The sequence below is a fragment of the Bos javanicus genome, chromosome 1 (assembly GCF_032452875.1).
Source record: "Bos javanicus breed banteng chromosome 1, ARS-OSU_banteng_1.0, whole genome shotgun sequence".
Lineage (NCBI taxonomy): Eukaryota > Metazoa > Chordata > Mammalia > Artiodactyla > Bovidae > Bos > Bos javanicus.
Window position 1 is genome coordinate 144,364,292 of NC_083868.1, and position 19,389 is coordinate 144,383,680.

The following is a 19,389-nucleotide window of genomic DNA, read 5'->3' on the forward strand; positions in this document are numbered from 1 at the left end:
ACTCTTTGTGACCCCATGGACTGTAGCCTGCCAGGTTCCTCTGTCCATGGGATTCTCCAGGCAGGAATACTAGAGTAAGGTGCTACTTATTCCAACAGAGTGTAGTGAAATTTGCTCAGTCATGTCTGACTTTTTGTGACCCCATAGATTATACAGTCCAAGGAATTCTCCAGGCCAGAACACTGGAATAGGTAGCCTTTCCCTTCTCCAGGGGATCTTCCCAACCCAGGGATCAAACCCAGGTCTCCCACATTGCAGGCAGATTCTTTACCAGCCAGCCACAAGGGAAGCCCAAAAGATGTAAAGCATAAATCCCCAAATATGATGAGAGAAAATGTAATAAACAGACCATGTGTTTCGCTGACACCAAACGTGATTGCTCAGTTGCTAACAAGGAAGAAGGAAGAGCTAGGACAGAACAGTAGACAGGACTGAACACGAACCACTCTGAGCTGAGCCCACCAAGCTGTATGTGTTTGGACTGGAAGAGCCTCATGAATTCAAGAGCACTGGATTTTTAGAGCCCACCAGAAACATACATTCAGTCAGTTCAGTTCAGTCACTCAGTCATGTCTGACTGTGACCCATGGACTGCAGCACGTCAGGCCTCCCTGTCCATCACCAACTCCTGGAGTTGACTCAAACTCACGTCCATTGAGTCAGTGATACCATCAAACCACCTCATCCTCTGTCATCCCCTTCTCCTCCTTCCTTCAATCTTTCCCCCATCAGGGTCTTTTCAAATGAGTCAGCCCTTCGCATCAGGTGGCCAAAGGATTGGAGTTTCAGCTTCAGCATCAGTCCTTCCAATGAACATTCAGGACTTATTTCCTTTAAGATGGACTGGTTAGATCTCTTGCAGTCCAAGGGACTCTCAAGAGTCTTCTCCAACACCACAGTTCAAAAACATCAATTCTTCAGCGCTCAGCTTTCTTTATGGTCCAACTCTCACAACCACACACAACTACTGGAAAAACCATAGACCAGACAGACCTGTGTTGGCAAAGTAACGTCTCTGCTTTTCAATATGCTTTCTAGGTTGGTCATAACTTTTCTTGTAAGGAATAAGCGTCTTTTTATTTAATGGCTGCAGTCACCGTCTGCAGTGATTTTGGAGCTCCCTAAAAAATCAAGTCTGCCACTGTTTCCACTGTTTCTCCATCTATTTGCCATGAAGTGATGGGACCAGATGCCATGATCTTTGTTTTCTGAATGTTGAGCTTAAGCCAACCTTTTCACTCTCCTCTTTATCTTTCATCAAGAGGCTCCTTAGTTCTTCACTTTCTGCCATAAGGGTGATGTCATCTGCATATCTGAGGTTATTGATATTTCTCCCAGCAATCTTGATTCCAGCTTGTGCTTAGCCAGCCCAGTATTTCTCATGATGTACTCTGCATGTAAGTTAAATAAGCATGGTAACAATATAGAGCCTTGATGCATTTTTTTTCCCTATTTGGAACCAGTCTGTTGTTCCATGTCTAGTCCTAACTGTTGCTTCCTGACCTGCATACAGATTTCTCAAGAGACAGGTCAGGTGGTGTGGTATTCCCATCTCTTTCAGAATTTTCCACAGTTTATTGTGATCCACACAGTCAAAGGCTTTGGCATAGTCAGTAAAGTAGAAATAGATGCTTCTCTGGAACTCTCTTGCTTTTTTGATGATCCATCAGATGTTGGTAATTTGATCTCTGGTTCCTCTGCCATTTCTAAAACCAGCTTGAACTCTGGTAGTTCACAGTTCATGTACTGTTGAAGCCTGGCTTGGAGAATTTTGAGCATTATTTTGCTAGCGTGTGAGATGAGTGCAGTTGTGTGGTAGTTTGAGTATTCTTTGGCATTGCCTTTCTTAGGGATTGGAATGAAAACTAACATTTTCCAGTCCTGTGGCCACTGCTGAGTTTTCCAAATTGGCAGTTTTTAAATGAACTGAATGAAGGGCAGCTCCATCTCCAGGTAGGAAGAAATGGCTGACAGTCTGGTCCGGAAATGAACTATTACCAGGCAGACCCCGGACCTCTCCCACCAAACAGTGAAAGACACAGAGCTTCTGGGGGAACACTGGGGACTAAAGCTCATTTTTCCTTTTTTCAAATTATTACATCTTTCTCCTACATTGGCAGGCCAAGTCTTTACCAGTAGTGCCACTTGGGAAGCCCCTTATATCTTTCTCAAGTAAAGAGAACAGCAGTGTATTTTCACATAAGCAAGAGCTTGGAAAACACTCTATTCATGATTCCCTCTTGGAGAAACACTTAAAGAAACAAGACAAACTATGGGACTCCCCTGGAGGTCCAGTGGTTTAGGATCCGCCTTCCACTGCATGGGGTGTGAGTTCAGTCCCTGGTCAGGAGGCCAAGATCCCACACGCCCCTCAGCCAGAAAAACCGAAACACAGAAAAGAAGCAATGTGGTAAAAAATTCAATAAAGACTTTAAAAATGGTCCAGATGAAAAAAATCTTAAGACCATAAACCAGGAAGAAAGAAGACAAATGGCCAAGGATGAAACATACAGGAGAACATGGGGAATTGGGCAGGTGTAGGTGAGAAGAATAAAAGACGCTTACTCCTTGGAAGGAAAGTTATGACCAACCTAGATAGTATATTGAAAAGCAGAGATATTACTTTGCCAACAAGTTCCGTGTCTAGTCAAGGCTATGGTTTTTCCAGTGGTCATCTATGGATGTGACAGTTGGACTGTGAAGAAAAGTAAAGTAAAGTAAAAAGTCACTCAGTTGTGTCCGACTCTTTGCAACCCCATGGACTATAGCCTATCAGGCTCCTCTGTCCATGGGATTCTCCAGGTAAGGATACTGGAGTGGGTTGCCATTTCCTTCCAGGGGAGAAGTTACTGCTGCTGCTAAGACACTTCAGTCGTGTCCGACTCTGTGCGACCCCATAGACGGCAGCCCACCAGGCTCCCCCGTCCCTAGGATTCTCCAGGCTAGAACACTGGAGTGGGTTGCCATTTCCTTCTCCAACCCATGAAAGTGAAAAGTGAAAGTGAAGTCGCTCAGTCGTGTCTGATTCTTAGCGACCCCATGGACTGCAGCCTACTAGGCTCCTCCATCCATGGGATTTTCCAGGCAAGAGTACTGGAGTGGGATGCCACTGCTGTGAAGAAAGCTGAGCGCCAAAGAATTGATGCTTTTGATCTGTGGTGTTGGAGAAGACCCTTGAGAGTCCCTTGGACTGCAAGGAGATCCAACCAGTCCATCCTAAAGGAGATCAGTCCTGGGTGTCCATTGGCAGGACTGATGCTGAAGCTGAAACTCCAATACTTTGGCCACCTCATGTGAGGAGTTGACTCATTGGAAAAGACCCTGATGCCTGGAGGGATTGGGGGCAGGAGGAGAAGGGGACAACAGAGAATGAGAGGGCTGGATGGCATCACTGACTCAATGGACATGAGTTTGAGTGAACTCCGAGAGTTGGTGATGGACAGGGAGGCCTGGCGTGCTGTGATTCATGGGGCAGCAAAAAGTTGGATACGACTGAGTGACTGAACTGAACTGAGGTGAGAAGAAAAGGAAGAAATTTCTAAATGGCCAGAGAGATGGGTTCTGTTGGTACACACAGTCTGATCCTTCCCAGGCAGTGACCCTGGTGAGGTTCTGATACTTCATTAATATCAGATGTATTGAAATGCTAAGCTTTTGGATTGTTGTTGCTGATCAGTCACTAAGTGAAGTCCAATTCTTTGTGACCCTATGGACTGCAGCATGCCAGGTTCCTCTGTCCTCCACTATCTCCCAGAGTTTGTTCAAATTCATACCCACTGAGTCTATGATGCTATCTAAGCATCTCACCCTCTGCCACCCGCTTCTCTTTTTGCCATCAGTCTTTCCCAACATTAGAGTCTTGTCTAATGAGCCAGCTCTTCGCATCAGGTGGCCACAGTATTGGAGCTTCAGCTTTAGCATCAGTCCTTCCAATGAATGTTCAGGCTTGATGTCCTTGCTGTCCAAGGGACTCTCAAGAGTCTTCTCCAACACCATAGATCAAAAGCACCAATTCTTTGGTGCTCAGCCTTCTTTATAGTCCAACTCTCACATACGTACATGACTACTGGAAAAACGACAGCTTTGACTAGACAAACCTCTGTTGGCAAAGTAATGTCTCTGCTTCTTAATATGCTGTCTAGGTTGGTCATAGCCTTTCTTCTAAGGAGCAAGCATCTTTTAATTTCATGGCGGCAGTCATGAAATCACAGCCATCTGTAGTTTTTTTGGAGGCCCAAAAAATAAAGTCTGACACTGTTTCCATTGTTTCCCCATCTATTTCCCATAAAATGATGGGACCAGATGCCATGATCTTAGTTTTTTGAATGCTGAGTTTCATGTCAGATTTTTCACTCTCCTCTTTCCTTCATCAAGAGGCTCTTTAGTTTCTCTTCACTTTCTGCCATAAGGGTGGTATCATCTGCATCACTAAGCTTGTTGATATTTCTCCTAGTCATCTTGATTCCAGCTTGTACTTCATCCCGCCTGGCATTTTGCATGATGTACTCTGCATATAAGCTAAATAAGCAGGATGACAATATACAGCCTTGATACTCCTTTTCAATTTGGAACCAGTCCATTGTTATATATCTAGTTCTAATCGTTGCTTCTTGACCCACATTCAGGTTTCTCAGGAGACAGGTAGTGTGGTCTGCTATTCCCATGTCTTTAAACATTTTGCATATATTGGGTTTAATAAAATGTAATTAAATACACTCTACCTGTCTTTTTTCACTTTGAATGTGGCTATTATAACAGCTGGGCTTCCCCTGCGGCTCAGCAGTGAAGGAATTACCTGCCAGCAAGAACTGCAGCAGGCACAGATTTGACCCCTGGGTCAGGAGAAGCCCTGGAGGAGGGCACAGAGGCCCACTCCTGACTCTTGCCTGGAGAAGCTCATGGACAGAAGAGTCGGGCAGCTTACAGCCAATTAGGTCACAGAACTCAGACACACTTGAGGCAACTCAGCACAGATGCATGCATATTATAATAGGCACAATTACATTTTAGGCCCCCAGCCAAGGCCCTTCACACTTCCCTACAGATGTCTGCCTACTCAGCTCTGTCCCAAAGGGCCAGGTATGTCCGTCCTCCCCATATTTCCCAAAAGGGATAGCTGCCTTAATACTTTAATTCCTGAGGGCATCACCCAGTGAGCACCTGCCATTTCCAAATAGCCCATCGCCTTTGGCTGTCGGTCCCTGTGATGGATAGTTTCAAGTGTCAACTGACCAGGCCACGTTGCCCAGTTATTTGGATAAACATGTCTGGATGTCATGACACAGTTGCTTCTTATGTGAGATCAATACTGAAATCAGTGGACTCGGAGTAAAACAGATTGCCCTACAAAATGTTGTGGGCTACACCCAAGAGTTGAAGACCTTGAGAACAGACTGAGGCCCCCCCAAGGAGAAGAGATTCTACCAGCTGGTCATCTGTAACTGCAAAACCAATTCTTCCCTGGAAGCTCACCCTGCAGATTTGGGTCTTGCCCGCCTCCAAACTGTGTGAGCTAGCTCCTCAACATCAATCTCTGTATATGTGCACATGTCTTATTGGTTCTTTCTCTGGAGAACCTTGACTCACACAGGCTCCCAACATCACTGCATGTGGCTCTCACCATCCAGACCTTCGCACACAGAGGGAAGCACTCACACTCCTGTCCAGGGCACATGGGGACGGCTGGCACCAGCCTGTCTGAAGCTGTTTCTGGAGTAAGCTTTACATATTCAAGGCAGATGTTTACTAAACAACGTCTCCTTTGTCCCTAGGGAAGCCCCATGTTCCCAGTGTGCAAGCTTGGGGCCTGAACATATGCCCCACTGCCACCCATCACTCACTTCATGCAGGGGTCTACAGGTGAGCAGGATACTCTGGACTGGAGGCTGCAGTCGAACTATGGCCTCAGGACACCCTGGCAGAGAGTAGCAGGGCGTGGTTAGCCGTGCCTGATGATGTTACAGTCCTGGATACAACTCAAGGCCACGTTTCTAAATCAGCCTGGACCACTCTCTACAACAAAGGTCTTTCCCAGAGTTTGAAGAGATATGCACTCAAGGCACAGAGAGGGCATGACAATGACTTTATTTGTTAATAGGCAGACCCCTCACCTAGGTCAGGACAAAATCTATGACCAACAAGGATGGAAAACAGGATGCTGGCTGACACTCAGGGCCTGGAGGGAACCAGGAGCCAGCCCAGGCTGCTAACAGGAAATTCTGGGGCAGAAGGAGACCCCAGACTTGGCTCTAGGCCACAGAAATTTCAGGTGAAAGTCAGCATTGGCCCTGGAAGGAGTTGGCAATGTGCCAGGTCAGCAACACGGCTCTGGGGCTGAGGTTGGGATGCAGCAACCAGGGCGGGAGCATGCGGGCCGGCAGAGCAGGGACACACAGGAGGCTGGGCGGCAGCAGCTGGGCTGGCAGGAGGAGGTGGGCACACAGCAGGCGGGGCGGCACACAGGATGGCAGAGGAGGGACAGGGAGGAAGAAGGTCTGCAACTGACCAAGGAGCAGGGGTTGGGCTGGCAGCACAAGGAGGCTGAGCAGGGGGAGGACTCACAGCACACGGGCCTGCAGCAGACAGGTGTGCAGCAGACAGGTGTACAGCTGACAGGCCTGCAGCAGACGGGCTCACAGCAGGCCTGCTGGCAGGGGGAGGAGGTGCAACAGGCGGACTGGCAGCTAGACTGCTGGAAGCACAAGGCTGGGCAGGAGCTGCTGCAGGCTGGCTGGCAGCAGGGGCTGGAGTCGCAGCTCACTGGGGCACAGAGGAGGGTCAGGCGGGGGGCTGGAGCACAGCAGCTGGGGGCACAGCAGGGGGGCTCACAGCAGCTCTCTGGACAGTCGTCCACCTGCCAGGAGGACCCAGGGCAGGAGTCATATGACCCAGGCAGGCAGACCCGGCTGTTGTAGGTCAAGTCACTGGAACAGTCAGACAGGGTGGAGAAAGCCATTGTGGGCTTGTGGGTCTGGAGGAGGTCAGGATGTGAGTGTGAGTGAGTATGTGTGTGAGTTCCCAGAGCTGCCCAGCTTTATACCTCTCCTCTGTGCTGTGTGTTGTTCTGGCAACAGCTTGATGAAGTCTTTCCTTCCTTGTTTTTGTTTAGTATCATGCTCTGTTTTGGCAGCACTGGTCACTGTCTGTAAATACTTTTGGCTGGTGAGGCTCCTGAGTGGAGGCAGGGATATCCTGCCCATGTTTGTCTCCAGAGGCAAGATAATAGCAAAGCTTTTGATGCCTTTGCAAGGACAGTAGCAGTCAGGTACCTTTCTGATAACAAAGGCCCTCTGTGCCAGTGGGGACAACAGCTGCTCTTGTAAACAAAACTTCTAGTCCCAAGGAAGGGACGAGAGCCAGTCCCAGAATCAGGGCTTTGAGAGAAGGGAGGTGTGTTCAGGAGTGGACACGTCTGGCCACGCCCCACTGGCATGGCTGCAGGGTGTGAGCTGACAGAGCAGGCTGTACTTTGTGAGCTGATACTGCTGGTTATCATGGAAGGTGAGGGGACCTGTGTCTACTAGGAGTGAACCCTGGGTCAGATGTGAGGGGCTGTGTCCTCCTGGGGCAGAGACTGGCTCACAGAGAAGGGCTCGGATGCAGACGCAGGCTAGCCCAGAGAGAATGACCACTGGAGCAATTGCCTTTTGCTGCATTGCACCTGAGCCTTTATAGAAGCTGCACAAAAGAGTCTTAATGTTCACACCTTCCTCCTCTCCTCACAGTTCAGACAATGTCAGGGGCTCCTGCAGCCCTGGGTGCTGATTAGAACAACATCTCCTCCCTCAAGGACCCCTTCCACCAGTAGGCATTCACCAGGTTGAGGTCCTGGAGTCTGTCATAGTGAACGTCAGTAGGAGGGCCTGGTTGTCTGTGAGCCTTGTGCATGGACACCTGGACACTGTGTCTCCAGTACTCTGTTCACAGCTGTGGCCTAGCGAGCACAATGGCATCTGGCCACGACCCTGTGTGTCCTCATTTTTCAGCCATTGTATTCTTCCAAGTCTCTGAAGGGGCAAGGGCAGGACCTTGGTGATGCCCTTGTCTGCAGGTAGCCCCCAGATTCCATAGAGGACTTGTCAGGGACAAGTGGGCTTTCGAGTTCCAGCCTTCACTGACCTCTGATGGGTGGGGCTGAGGACTCTACTGGAGGACTGCATGGCAGTCAGATAACAATGGAGAAATATTACCTTAAAGAAATAATATGTTAAAACTGTATAAATGTATTGAACAACTTTAATCTACACATCCAGGAGGTTGAAGAAATTCCAAATAAGATATACAAGTAAGAGTCACAAACAGACACATCCTAGTAAATACATTGAAAGTCAAAAGCTTAGAGAAAATCTCAAAAGCAGAAGGAGAAAAATGCTGAGTCTCTCACAAGGGAATCCCAGTAAGACTTACAGCTGACTTTCCATCGGAAACAACTGAGACGAGAATCAATGGGACCAGGTATTCTCAAAGTATAAACTGTTAGTTTTCATTCCAATCCCTAAGAAAGGCAATGCCAAAGAATGCTCAAACTACCACACAATTGCACTCATCTCACATGCTAGTAAAGTAATGCTCAAAATTCTCCAAGCCCGGCTTCAACAATATGTGAACCGTGAACTTCCAGATGTTCAAGCTGGTTTTAGAAAAGGCAGAGGAACCAGAGATCAAATTGCTAACATCCGCTGGATCATAAAAAAAGCAAGAGAGTTTCAGAAAAGCATCTATTTCTGTTTATTGACTATGCCAAAGCCTTTGACTGTGTGGATCACAATAAACTGCAAAACTCTGAAAGAGATGGGAATACCAGACCACCTGACCTGCCTCTTGAGAAACCTGTATGCAGGTCAGGAAGCAACAGCTAGAACTGGAAATGGAACAACAGACTGGTTCAAAATAGGAAAAGGAGTACGGCAAGCCTGTATATTGTCACCCTGCTTATATAACTTATATGCAGAGTACATCATGAGAAACGCTGGGCTGGAAGAAGCACAAGCTGGAATCAAGATTGCTGGGAGAAATATCAATAACCTCAGATATGCAGATGACACCACCGTTATGGCAGAAAGTGAAGAGGAGCTAAAGAGCCCCTTGATGAAAGTGAAAGAGGAAAGTGAAAAAGTTGGCTTAAATCTCAACATTCAGAAAACAAAGATCATGGCATCTGGTCCCATCACTTCATGGGAAGTAGACGGGGAAACAGTGGAAACAATGTCAGACTTTATTTTGGGGGGCTCCAAAATCACTGCAGATGGTAACTGCAGCCATAAAATAAAAAGAGGCTTACTCCTTGGAAGGAAAGTTATGACCAACCTAGATTCAAAAGCAGAAACATTACTTTGTCAACAAAGGTTCGTCTAGTCAAGGCTATGGTTTTTCCAGTGGTCATGTATGGATGTGAGAGTTGGACTATGAAGAAGGCTGAGCGCCGAAAAATTGATGCTTTTGAACTGTGGTGTTGGAGAAGACTCTTCAGAGTCCCTTGGACTGCAGGAGATCCAACCAGTCCATTCTAAAGGAGATCAGTCCTGGGTGTTCATTGGAAGGACTGATGCTGAAGCTGAAACTCCGATACTTTGGCCACCTCATGTGAAGAGTTGACTCATTGGAAAAGACTCTGATGCTGGGAGGGATTGGGGGCAGGAGGAGAAGGGGACGACAGAGGATGAGATGGCTGGATGGCATCACTGACTTTATGGACATGAGTTTGAGTGAACTCCGGGAATTGGTGATGGACAGGGAGGCCTGGCGTGCTGCGATTCATGGGGTCGCAAAGACTCGGACACGGCTGAGCAACTGAACTGAACTGATAAGCTGTCAATAAATAATCCTATATACAACAAGGCATTTTTAATACATGGAAGAAAAATATATTCCCAGATAAAAATAGAGAGAATTTGTTATTAGTTGATTCATCTTATAAAATACTAAAAAGCCAGTAACCAGACAGAAATTCTAATCCACAGGAAAAAACAAAGAACAGCAGTAAAGGTAACTATGTAATTACAAAAAAAATACAAATTCACTTTTTTAATTCCTTCTCTTAATTGATTTAACACAATTTAAAATAATATATGTATAAAACATTGTATAAAACAGTATGTATGTAATGTATTGTTGGGCATACACTTCATAGACATGTAATATATTTGACAACATCAGCAGAAAGGCAGTACGTGGGAGCACAGCTATACTGGGCAAAGGAAATAACAGCAGATGATGACTCAGATCCACAGGAAGAAGTGAAGAGAACCAGAAACAATAAAAAGGTTAGCATGCTGCTGCTGCTGCTAAGTCGCTTCAGTCGTGCCCGACTCTGTGCGACCCCATAGACGGCAGTCCACCAGGCTCCCCCATCCCTGGGATTCTCCAGGCAAGAACACTGGAGTGGGTTGCCATTTCTTTCTCCAATGCATGAAAGTGAAAAGTGAAAGTGAAGTCGCTCTGTCTTGCCCGACTCTTAGCAACCCCATGGACTGCAGCCTTCCAGGCTCCTCGGTTCCTGGGATTTTCTAGGCAAGAGTACTGGAGTGGGGTGCCATTGCCTTCTCCGAGCATAGAACAAGCTTTAAATATATATTGCTTTTCTTTCTTCTCTAAGCTTCTTAAAAAATCATAAAAGTATAATAAGTAGTAATTATAACCACATATCATTTAATTTTAACATGTAAGGTGTAATATTTTAACAGCAAGACCACAGAAAATATAGGAAGGACTAGAGTTATATATAAAATGGAGCAATGTTTTCATACATCGCTGGAATTGAGTCGGTATAAATCAGAAGTTGATTCTGATAACTTAAATAAATATATGGTAGGCCCTAGAGCAAACACTAAGGGAAAATTTTAAAAATAGGGTAAAAATCATTAAAAAAATAGAACACTATATTGGAAAATATTTACTAAAAGAAAAACAGTAAAGGAGGATTTTTTGTTGCTGTTGTTTAGTCACAAAGTTGCATCCAACTCTTTTGCAACCCCATGGACTGTAGACCACCAGGCTCCTCTGTCCATGGGATTTTCCAGACAAGAATACTGGAGTGGGTTGCCATTTCCTTCTCCAGGGGATCTTCCTGACCAAGGGACTGCACCTGCCTCTCCTGCAGCGACAGGCAGATTCTTTACCACTGAGCCACCTGGGAAGCCCAAAGAGGAACTCAATTATGAAAAGACGTGAAATAAGGAACAAAAAAGTGAAATAGCAGGTATAAAGCCAACCACAGTTAATGCTCATTATTATGTTTGAGAAAGTTACCACAAACACTGGACCTTTGCTTCTGGGGAAATAAAGATTTTGGTTCCTGTGAGCCTCCGGTCTCATTTTCATCAACTAATCAATACGTAATTGTGTGCCTCTGTGTCAGCAATGAAGACAGCACAACCGAAAATTTTTTTTTTAAGTTTTTTGAAAAAAGCTAATTCTATAAAGCTATTAGAGAAAACTTTGGGATAAATCTTCATGTCCTCAGATTTGGCATTGGATTCTAAGATATGGCTTTAAAAGTAGAAGCAAGAAAAAAAAAAGGTAAATATGACTTCTTCAAAATTAAAACGTTTTGTACTTCAAAGGAGACCATCAAGAAAGTGAAAATACAGTCCATAGAATGGGAGAAAATATTTGAAAATCCTATATAGCACAAGGAACTTATATCTAGAGTTCTTATATAAAGAACTCTCATAACACAACAATTTAAAAGGCAAATAATCCAATCAAAAACTAGGCAGAGGACTTGAATAGACATTCCTCCAAAGAAAAGGCATAAGTGGCCAGTATGCACATGTAAAAACACACACCATCGCTACCCATCAGGGGAACGAAATCAAAGCCACAGTGAGATACTGCTTCGTGCCCACAAAGGTCACTAGAATAACGAAGTCAGATAACAACAAGGGTTGGGGAGGATGTGGAGAAACTGCAAGCTTCATCCAGTGCTGGTGGGGATGTCAGATGGTGCAGCGACTTTGTGAGACAGTCTGGCAGTTTCTAAAATGTTAACCCATTGATGTAAGAGCCATCAACTCCACTCCTAAGTATATACCCAAGAGAGATGAAAATCCACGCCCCTACAAAAATGCTTATATGTGAATGTTTATAGTAGCATTATTCGTAATACCCAGAAGACAGCAATAAGCCAAATGTCCATCAATGACAGATGGGGCGATCAAAATGTGGTATATCCTCACAGTAATCTATGGCATGGCCACAAAAAGGGATGAAGCACTGATACATACTACAGTATGGGTGAACCTTGAATACATACTACATAAGCCAGTTACAAAGACCATATATTATACGATTCCCATGCTATGAAATGTCCAGGCAAACCCAAAGATAATGTGAAGTCAATGGGTTGCTGCCTAGGGCTGGGGGTGGGGAGTGTGGGGTGAAGGGTGGGAGCCAATGGGCTAAGGGCTTCCTTCTGAAGCCCTCATGTCACAGGCATGAGCTACAACAGGCTGTGGTGAGGGTTGCACTTGGAGGTTGACTGCACCCAATGCCCCAGACACGTGCACCTCAGATATCTGAATCACAGCTCTACAAACCTATTTTTAAAAAGTTACTGAGAATCACAGGAAATAAAGAGATGGAGTCAATTTTCTGGGAGACCCGTGGGTTGGATCTTGTTCAAGAAAGTAGCTGACATGACAAAGACTTTTACCTGAGAACTGGAATTACATAAAACAGAAGACAATGGAAATTACAGTACTGAAAACGCAATGGCTGGAGCTGAAAACTCAGCAGATGGGTTTGCAGGTAGATTTCATGGAATGAAAGCAGAGAGGATGCGCGAGCAGAAGTCCCTAGGGAGTATCAGGATGGACTCACAGTTGACAGAGTTCACAGCGAGAGTCTCGGTTATGGAAGGATGGGGCTTTCCAGGTGGCTCAGTGGTAAAGCGTCCACCTGCCAATGCAGGAGACACAGGAGACGTGGGTTCAATCCCTAGGTGGGGAAGATCTCCTGGAGGAGGAAATGGCAACCCACTCCAGTATTCTTCCCTGGAAAATCCCATAGACAGAGGAGCCTGGTGGGCTACAGTCCATGGGGTCATAAAGAGTTGGATACGACTGAGCCCGCACGGATACTGCTATGAGAAGATGGAGAATCCTGACTTGGAACGTGAGGGATGGGTCGCATGCCTAGCAAGTGCCTCTCTCCTGGACCCTGCGGAACCTTCCAGAGCGCTCCTGTCCTGGCAGGAGAGGGTGGGGATGTTAGCTGGATCTGGGGTGGATGGGACTGCAAATCTCAGGTAAGCAGACCCCAGAAGGGTATGTTTTGTTATTCTGTTCACATTTCCTGCCAAAGGATGTCAAACTAAAAACTGTGGCATCATCTCTCGCCTTTGACAGCTCAGGACACCAGAAAGTTACAGTTGCTATACGGACCCTTGGTGACAGTCACACGGGCTCTGCCTGCACACTCACAGCAATGGGCACCTCAATACCTACCAAGGCCAGCCGTTCTTGACCTCTTGATGGGCCAGTCATGCCCTCTGCACACTCTGGCATTGCTGCTAAGTCACTTCAGTCGTGTCCGACTCTATGGACCCCATAGATGGCAGCCCACCAGGCCCGCCGTCCCTGGGATTCTCCAGGCAAGAACACCCTGCACACTCTGGCACTGGGAACATGCAAAGGCACGGGGTCATTCTACAGGTAGAGCAGGAGTCACTGACCTTAGGGGGGAGGCTGGGGACTTTCAAGGTCACAACGATGGAAAATTCCTCCGGGAAGAGATCACATCTGAAGAAAATCCTCGAGGCAGGGAAGCTCAGGGCACGGGGCGTGGCGGCTGAGAGCTGGAGTCCTCGTGCACCTTGGACTTGCATCACCCTGACCCCGACTGCAGAGCCATCGGGAGGGACTGCCTCTGCCAGCACATCCAGGGGCCGCAGGTCTGTGTCAAGGAAATCATAGGTGGGTTACAGGGTGCCCGGGTGTGACTGCAGCATCATCACAAGAGCCCTGCAAGCTGAGTGTCACAACTTCCCTCTAACCAGTGAGCAGACAGAGGCACGGAGAGCTTACAACCCAGTGAGTCTGCTGTGACCTCTCCTCCCAACAGCTCCACCCTGTCCTCCGACTGCCAGGCGCTGTGCTGGCCCTGCTGGAGGTCAGCTGGAGGTCAAGGAAGTCCCCGCCTAGCCCCAGGTGCCCAGGAGACAGGCTCCCACGTGGGAAGCATCCGGGTCTGGATGCGGCAGGGACCACATCCGTGCCCTGCAGAGCCGTCTGTGAGGTTACCTGTGCTGCTGGAGAGCGGGCACCTGACAAGACCTGGACTCACCCCGGCCTGGGCACTGCCTCCTCCACACACTGTAGAGGAGCAGGTGGGCTCCTGTTCTGAAGTTCAAGGTCATCAGACAAAATATACCCAAGGCCAGATGGTAGGAAAGGACAGTGGGGAGCCGGGTGAGCACCTGTGACTAGCAGTGGGGGTCGTGTCAACCCCACGACCCCCTGGCCCCACAGTGTGAGGGAAGGACTGGCTCCGGGCAGAGCCCACGGCTGCCCCTTGGACCCTTCCAGACTTGGCTGCCATGTGTCAGGTCATGGCTGGGATAAGACACAGGCCCGTGAGAATGAAAAGCCCTCCCCAGAGCTGTCTCCCTCGGGGCCTGGCGGTTCTGCTAGGAGGCCTGAGCCTGACATGGAGCTAGCGGTCAGGGCACTAGGGGGATGGGTCAGCAAGTCAGCAGCGCTGCGGCCATAAGTGGAAAGGACGCCCCCAGTGCACTCCCACCACACTCAGGCCCAGCCCCACCCGCCCCAAGGCTGCCCCTGCCCTCTGCACAGCCCCAGAGGGTGACCAGAGGGGGCTTTGTGGAAGCTCCCAGGGGCAGGGTGTCACAAACAGGGTAGATGAAGCAGAAGACAAGGAGCATGTTTTCTCCATTAAATTAAGGGGATTTAGGAAGGAAAAGGTCTCTCCAAACCAGTTCAGAGGAAAAACACTGAGTCCAGAGAAGAGAGGAGTGAAGTGAAGTGAAAGTCGCTCAATTGTGTCTGCCTCTTTGGAACCCCATGGACTATACAGTCCATGGAATTCTCCAGGCCAGAATACTGGAGTGAGTAGCCTTTCCCTTCTCCAGGGGATCTTCCCAACCCAGGGATCAAATCCAGGTCTCCCGCATTGCAGGCAGATTCTTTACCAGCTGATCCACAAGGGAAGCCCAAGAATATTGGAGTGGGTAGCCTATCCCTTCTCTAGCAGGTCTTCCCGACCCAGGAATTGAACCGGGGTCTCCTGCATTGTGGGTGACAGCCACTCAAAGTCAGAGCACAAAACGTGGAAGGTCAGCGGTGAGAGGGACCAGAGCAGACCAGGGTGGGTGGGGCGAGGGGCGAGGTCCAGAGAACAGAGGGATTCTACCCAGAAGGCAGGAAATTCTTACTAACAGGGAAACTGGGTGGCCTCAATAAGCAAGGAACTTGGACTCTTAAAACCAGACCACACTGTCCCACCCCCAGTGCTCAACAAGTTTCAGAGTTAAGGGCCATCAAGCCTGGGGCACAGCCAGGGATGCTGACGTCCTCCTGGAGAGGGCCAAGGGGCATCCTTGTGTGTCTGGAGGCGCCCACTGGGTGTGGACGTGCCCGAGGGTGCGGGGACTGAAGGCAGGCTGGACACCGATTTGAGGCTCATGCCAGCTGGGCAGCAATACTTGGGACCCAGGGATGCGGCGGCCTGGGCAGGGTCTGGGAGGACAGACAGGTGATGTGGTGAGGGAGGGATGGATGCTGCTCTGTGATGGGAGGGCAGGTCACAGTTGTCATTTCCACCACTGGACATGAGAGGCGGCGCATGGTGGGGGGCTTCACTTCAGAAAGCATGCATGCTGCAAACTACACTACTCGTGGCTTGGGCTCTGATGTACCCGAACGTCGAGGGCAGGAACATTGGCTGTGTGTGTCGGGGTCAGGGCTCCCAGACAGATGCCAGGGTCGGAGGTGGAGGGGAGTCTGTTTCGAGAGCCAGATCCTGACCCCGGCCTTGGGCTGCCCAGGTGAGGGGTGAGGTTGTGTCTGGGCAGGGCCTCTGGAGAGCCTGGCGCTGTAAGTGAACACTGCTTACCCTAAATTCACCCCCAAAATGAGAGACACAGGGTACACGGGCCCTGCCTGGCTGTGGGCCCACTGTCAAGGTTTCAGCTGTGGCCCCACAGGAGTCCAGCCCCTCCTTTAGGAAATATGGGCCCTCCACCAGGCAGGCCACCCAGCTGCCAGGACATGACTTGACCTGGCCAAGCCCTAGGCACAGCAACTAGGGAGACCTGGATTGCACTAATCCCAGCTCAAGCCTCTCCCTCCATTGTTAACCGAGACAGCCTCTTCCTGGTACCCTCCCCCACACCACTCCACTACCCACAGTGCAGCCTCTGCCCTGGCAGGCCTCTGTCCACACAGGCTCTCTCTCTCTGCGCCTCATCCATACCCCCGCCCTACCGAGGGTTCTGCAGGTTAAAGAGATGGTGTGTTCATCTTCCTGGGGAAGTCCCACTGATGCAGGAACCACTGAGTGACTGATTTCATAAGGGTCAGGGTTCACAAAGGACGCTTGGACACGCAGTGATGGAGTCCAGCAAGATAACTCTAACAGATGTGGCATGGTCACCAGCACCTCCTGGGAGGCTGGACACACAGATGGAAAATGGCCAAGCCATAGAGAGGTTCTGTCCTACAATCTCGACAGTGACCAGCCTGGAAGCCTGCCCACAGCCTCTGCACTGCCCAGAACATGGCCAGTGACCACCAGCTCCCTAACATTTGTCCCCAGGTCCAGTTCAGGGCCACACAGAGAAAACCAGACCTGCTCCTTGACCCAGGCACATGGGCACAGCTCTGATCCACCCCGCTTCCCACACCAAGAGCCTCCATCAGACCACACCCAGGCCTTTCTGTCCACTCCAGTCTGTGCCTGAGCCTCTGCCAAAGCCATTTGTGGTGGCAGACCACCTGCTGGAGCCAGCATGGAATAGACTGGCTTGTTCTCCTTTGGGTCTTGTTCTTATTTGGGTGGTCTTCCTCTATTCCACAAAAGCTCCTTGAAATGCCAGTTTCCAAAATAAACAGTTGTCCCAGGTGCTCATAATTTGGCAGAGAGGATGTAGCAGCCGCAGAGAGATGAACTCAAAGCTGGCTACACATAGGTCCTAACCCCGACCTCAGCCTCATAAGACCTGGCCCACGATTGACTCACTGCACCTTCTGAGCCTCAATTGCCTCGTCTGTAAGATGGGAGGGTGGTGACCGGCCCTGTCGGGTACTCAGCGCAGCTGAAGAAAGAGCTGAGTGACCTGGGGCTGGAGGAGCTGATCACAGCAACAGACAAGGCAGAAAGCAAAACCCTATCTTCCCCTGGAAGGGTGCCCACTGGGGCCAGGCCAGGGACCCTGGGACAAAAGCCTCCTGCAGAATGAGCCCTGGGGCTGGAGGAGAGGGAGTGGAAGGAAGGGCTGGTGTGTGGAAGCGTTTTCACAGGAGGTCTGAGAAGAGGCCCGGGGCTGGGGACGCAGAGCTCCCTCCAGGATGGCTGTGCCTGGCTGTGTCCCGAGCCTGGACAGGGCAGCATCCTGGGGAGGCCTATGGGGAGGCCTGAGGTTGGCTGAGAGAGTATGCAAAGCGTTTCTGGCCAGAAGCCAGGCTCCTCATGCCCAAGAATAGTCCCCTAGGGAGGCCTCCTGTACAGGGACCGTGAAGACTGAGGTTATTCATCGGCTGGGGGCGGCGAGGAACAACTGCCTTTGTTGGATGCCCAGGTGTGAGCCACAGGCCATCTTCAGATGGTCTCTGAGACGGCCCTTCCATTAGAGGTGGGGAGGGAGGGAGACCACACAGCCAATAAAAGTCCTCTTCACTCTGGATTTCATTGAGTTCACTGGGAGCTCAGGGACTAGGAGCAAATTCATTTCCAAGAATTAGGGGCCCCTGCAGGGCAGTGAGACTGACCAGACTGCCCTAGCAACAGAGAGTCCAGTTTGGGCCCAAGGAGAGGCAGATGGACCAGTGATGGGGTGAGCCAAGAGCTCAGACGCTGCTGGGCAGGATGACAGCAGTTCAGGCACCGTGGAGGTATAGTTAGTAAGGAGGGATGGTTGACCTGTTTGTGGTGATGGGAAAGTTGGGGCTCAGCAGAGAGAAAAACCCAGGCCCATTCCTCCCTGAACAGGGCACACAGAGTCAGCTCCAGGCAGGGTGGGAAGTGGGACCTCCAAGTTAGAGGGAGAGGTTGCGGGCTGTCTTTGTGACCTGAGGTTAAGGAAGGTTTCTCAAGACTAGACACAAACCATCAGAAGGAAGCTGGATCATCTGCTCACATCAAAACAAGAATGTCTGCCCAAGAAAGGACACCACGGGCCATGCCGTATTCACAGAACAGAGCCTGGGCAGGATTTAAAACTGACAAGGAGTTAACACACCTCAGGAGCAAGACACCCAGGACATCAGCAAGGAAAACGTGAGAACAGTTGTTGCCCCAAAGGCAGGCAACCTGAGAAAGAAACAGCCCAAACAGCCTAATCAGTCAGACAAAAGCAAATTAAATAGCGACAAGGTATCATTTTCCCCCTATTACACTGGTTAAAAAAGGAAACAGGAAAAAGTATACAGATGGAGCCCAGAAACAACCTACACATCCATCGAGAGCTGAGCAGAAGATGTGGCACATATACACAATGGAATATTAGCCATAAAAAAGAATGAATTAATGCCATTTGCAGCAACATGGGTGAAGCTAGAGAGTATTATACGAGGCGGAGAAAATCACACAAAGACAATACCATATGCTGTCATTTATATATGGAACCTGGTGTATAACACAAATGAATTTATCTGCAAAATAGAAACAGACAGGCACACAGAGAACAGACCTGCCGTTGCCAAGAAGTGGGGTGGGGGAGGGAAGGATTGGGAGTTTGGGATTGGCAGATGCAAACTATTGTATGTAGCATGGATAAACAACAAAGCATTACTGTAGAGCACAGGTAATCACATTCAGTATCCTATCATAAACCATAATGGAAAAGAATCTAAAAGAGAAGGCACATATATATAGTATAACGGAATCGCTTCACTCTACAGAAGAAATTGACAATATTGTAAATCAACCAGCTTTCAATTTAAAGTACAGATGGAGCACAAAAGGGGAAAATGGTTCCTGACCCTGTTCTGTGTTTAAATCGGCTTTTCTTCACTTTTTTAAAAGGCGCCGAAGGGATGTGGAGGGAGGCTAGGCTGGGCCGCTGGGCTTCGAACGGGATGGGCTGTTTTGGCTTGAGCCTGGCGTGTCCCTGGGACGTCCACAGCCTGGAAAGCCACAGCTGCATGGTGACCGGGCTGCAGAAGCTACAGGGAAGGTGTCAAGAGAGCAGGATGCCAGCAATGAATGACCAGC

General features: G+C 49.0%; 2 protein-coding genes across 2 annotated transcripts in view; both read right to left on the reverse strand.

Annotated features, from left to right (window-relative positions):
- The window catches only part of TSPEAR (thrombospondin type laminin G domain and EAR repeats), a 194,815-nt gene that overhangs the window by 97,499 nt on the left and 77,927 nt on the right, over positions 1-19,389 (reverse strand). The window contains exon 2 of the mRNA XM_061423393.1: positions 13,673-13,893. Within this exon, the coding sequence (XP_061279377.1) occupies positions 13,673-13,893 (221 nt within the window). The remainder of the gene's footprint in view (positions 1-13,672; positions 13,894-19,389) is intronic.
- On the reverse strand, positions 6,184-7,969 carry LOC133251147 (keratin-associated protein 10-8-like). The gene has a single exon (XM_061423228.1). It carries the CDS (start codon positions 6,953-6,955, stop codon positions 6,314-6,316), a length of 642 nt encoding a protein of 213 aa, XP_061279212.1. The 5' UTR covers positions 6,956-7,969; the 3' UTR covers positions 6,184-6,313.

What these genes read in the sequence shown, in the direction of transcription:
- LOC133251147 (XM_061423228.1), bottom strand. Translation starts at nt 6,955, where the DNA reads ATGGCTTTCTCCACCCTGTCTGACTGTTCCAGTGACTTGACCTACAAC.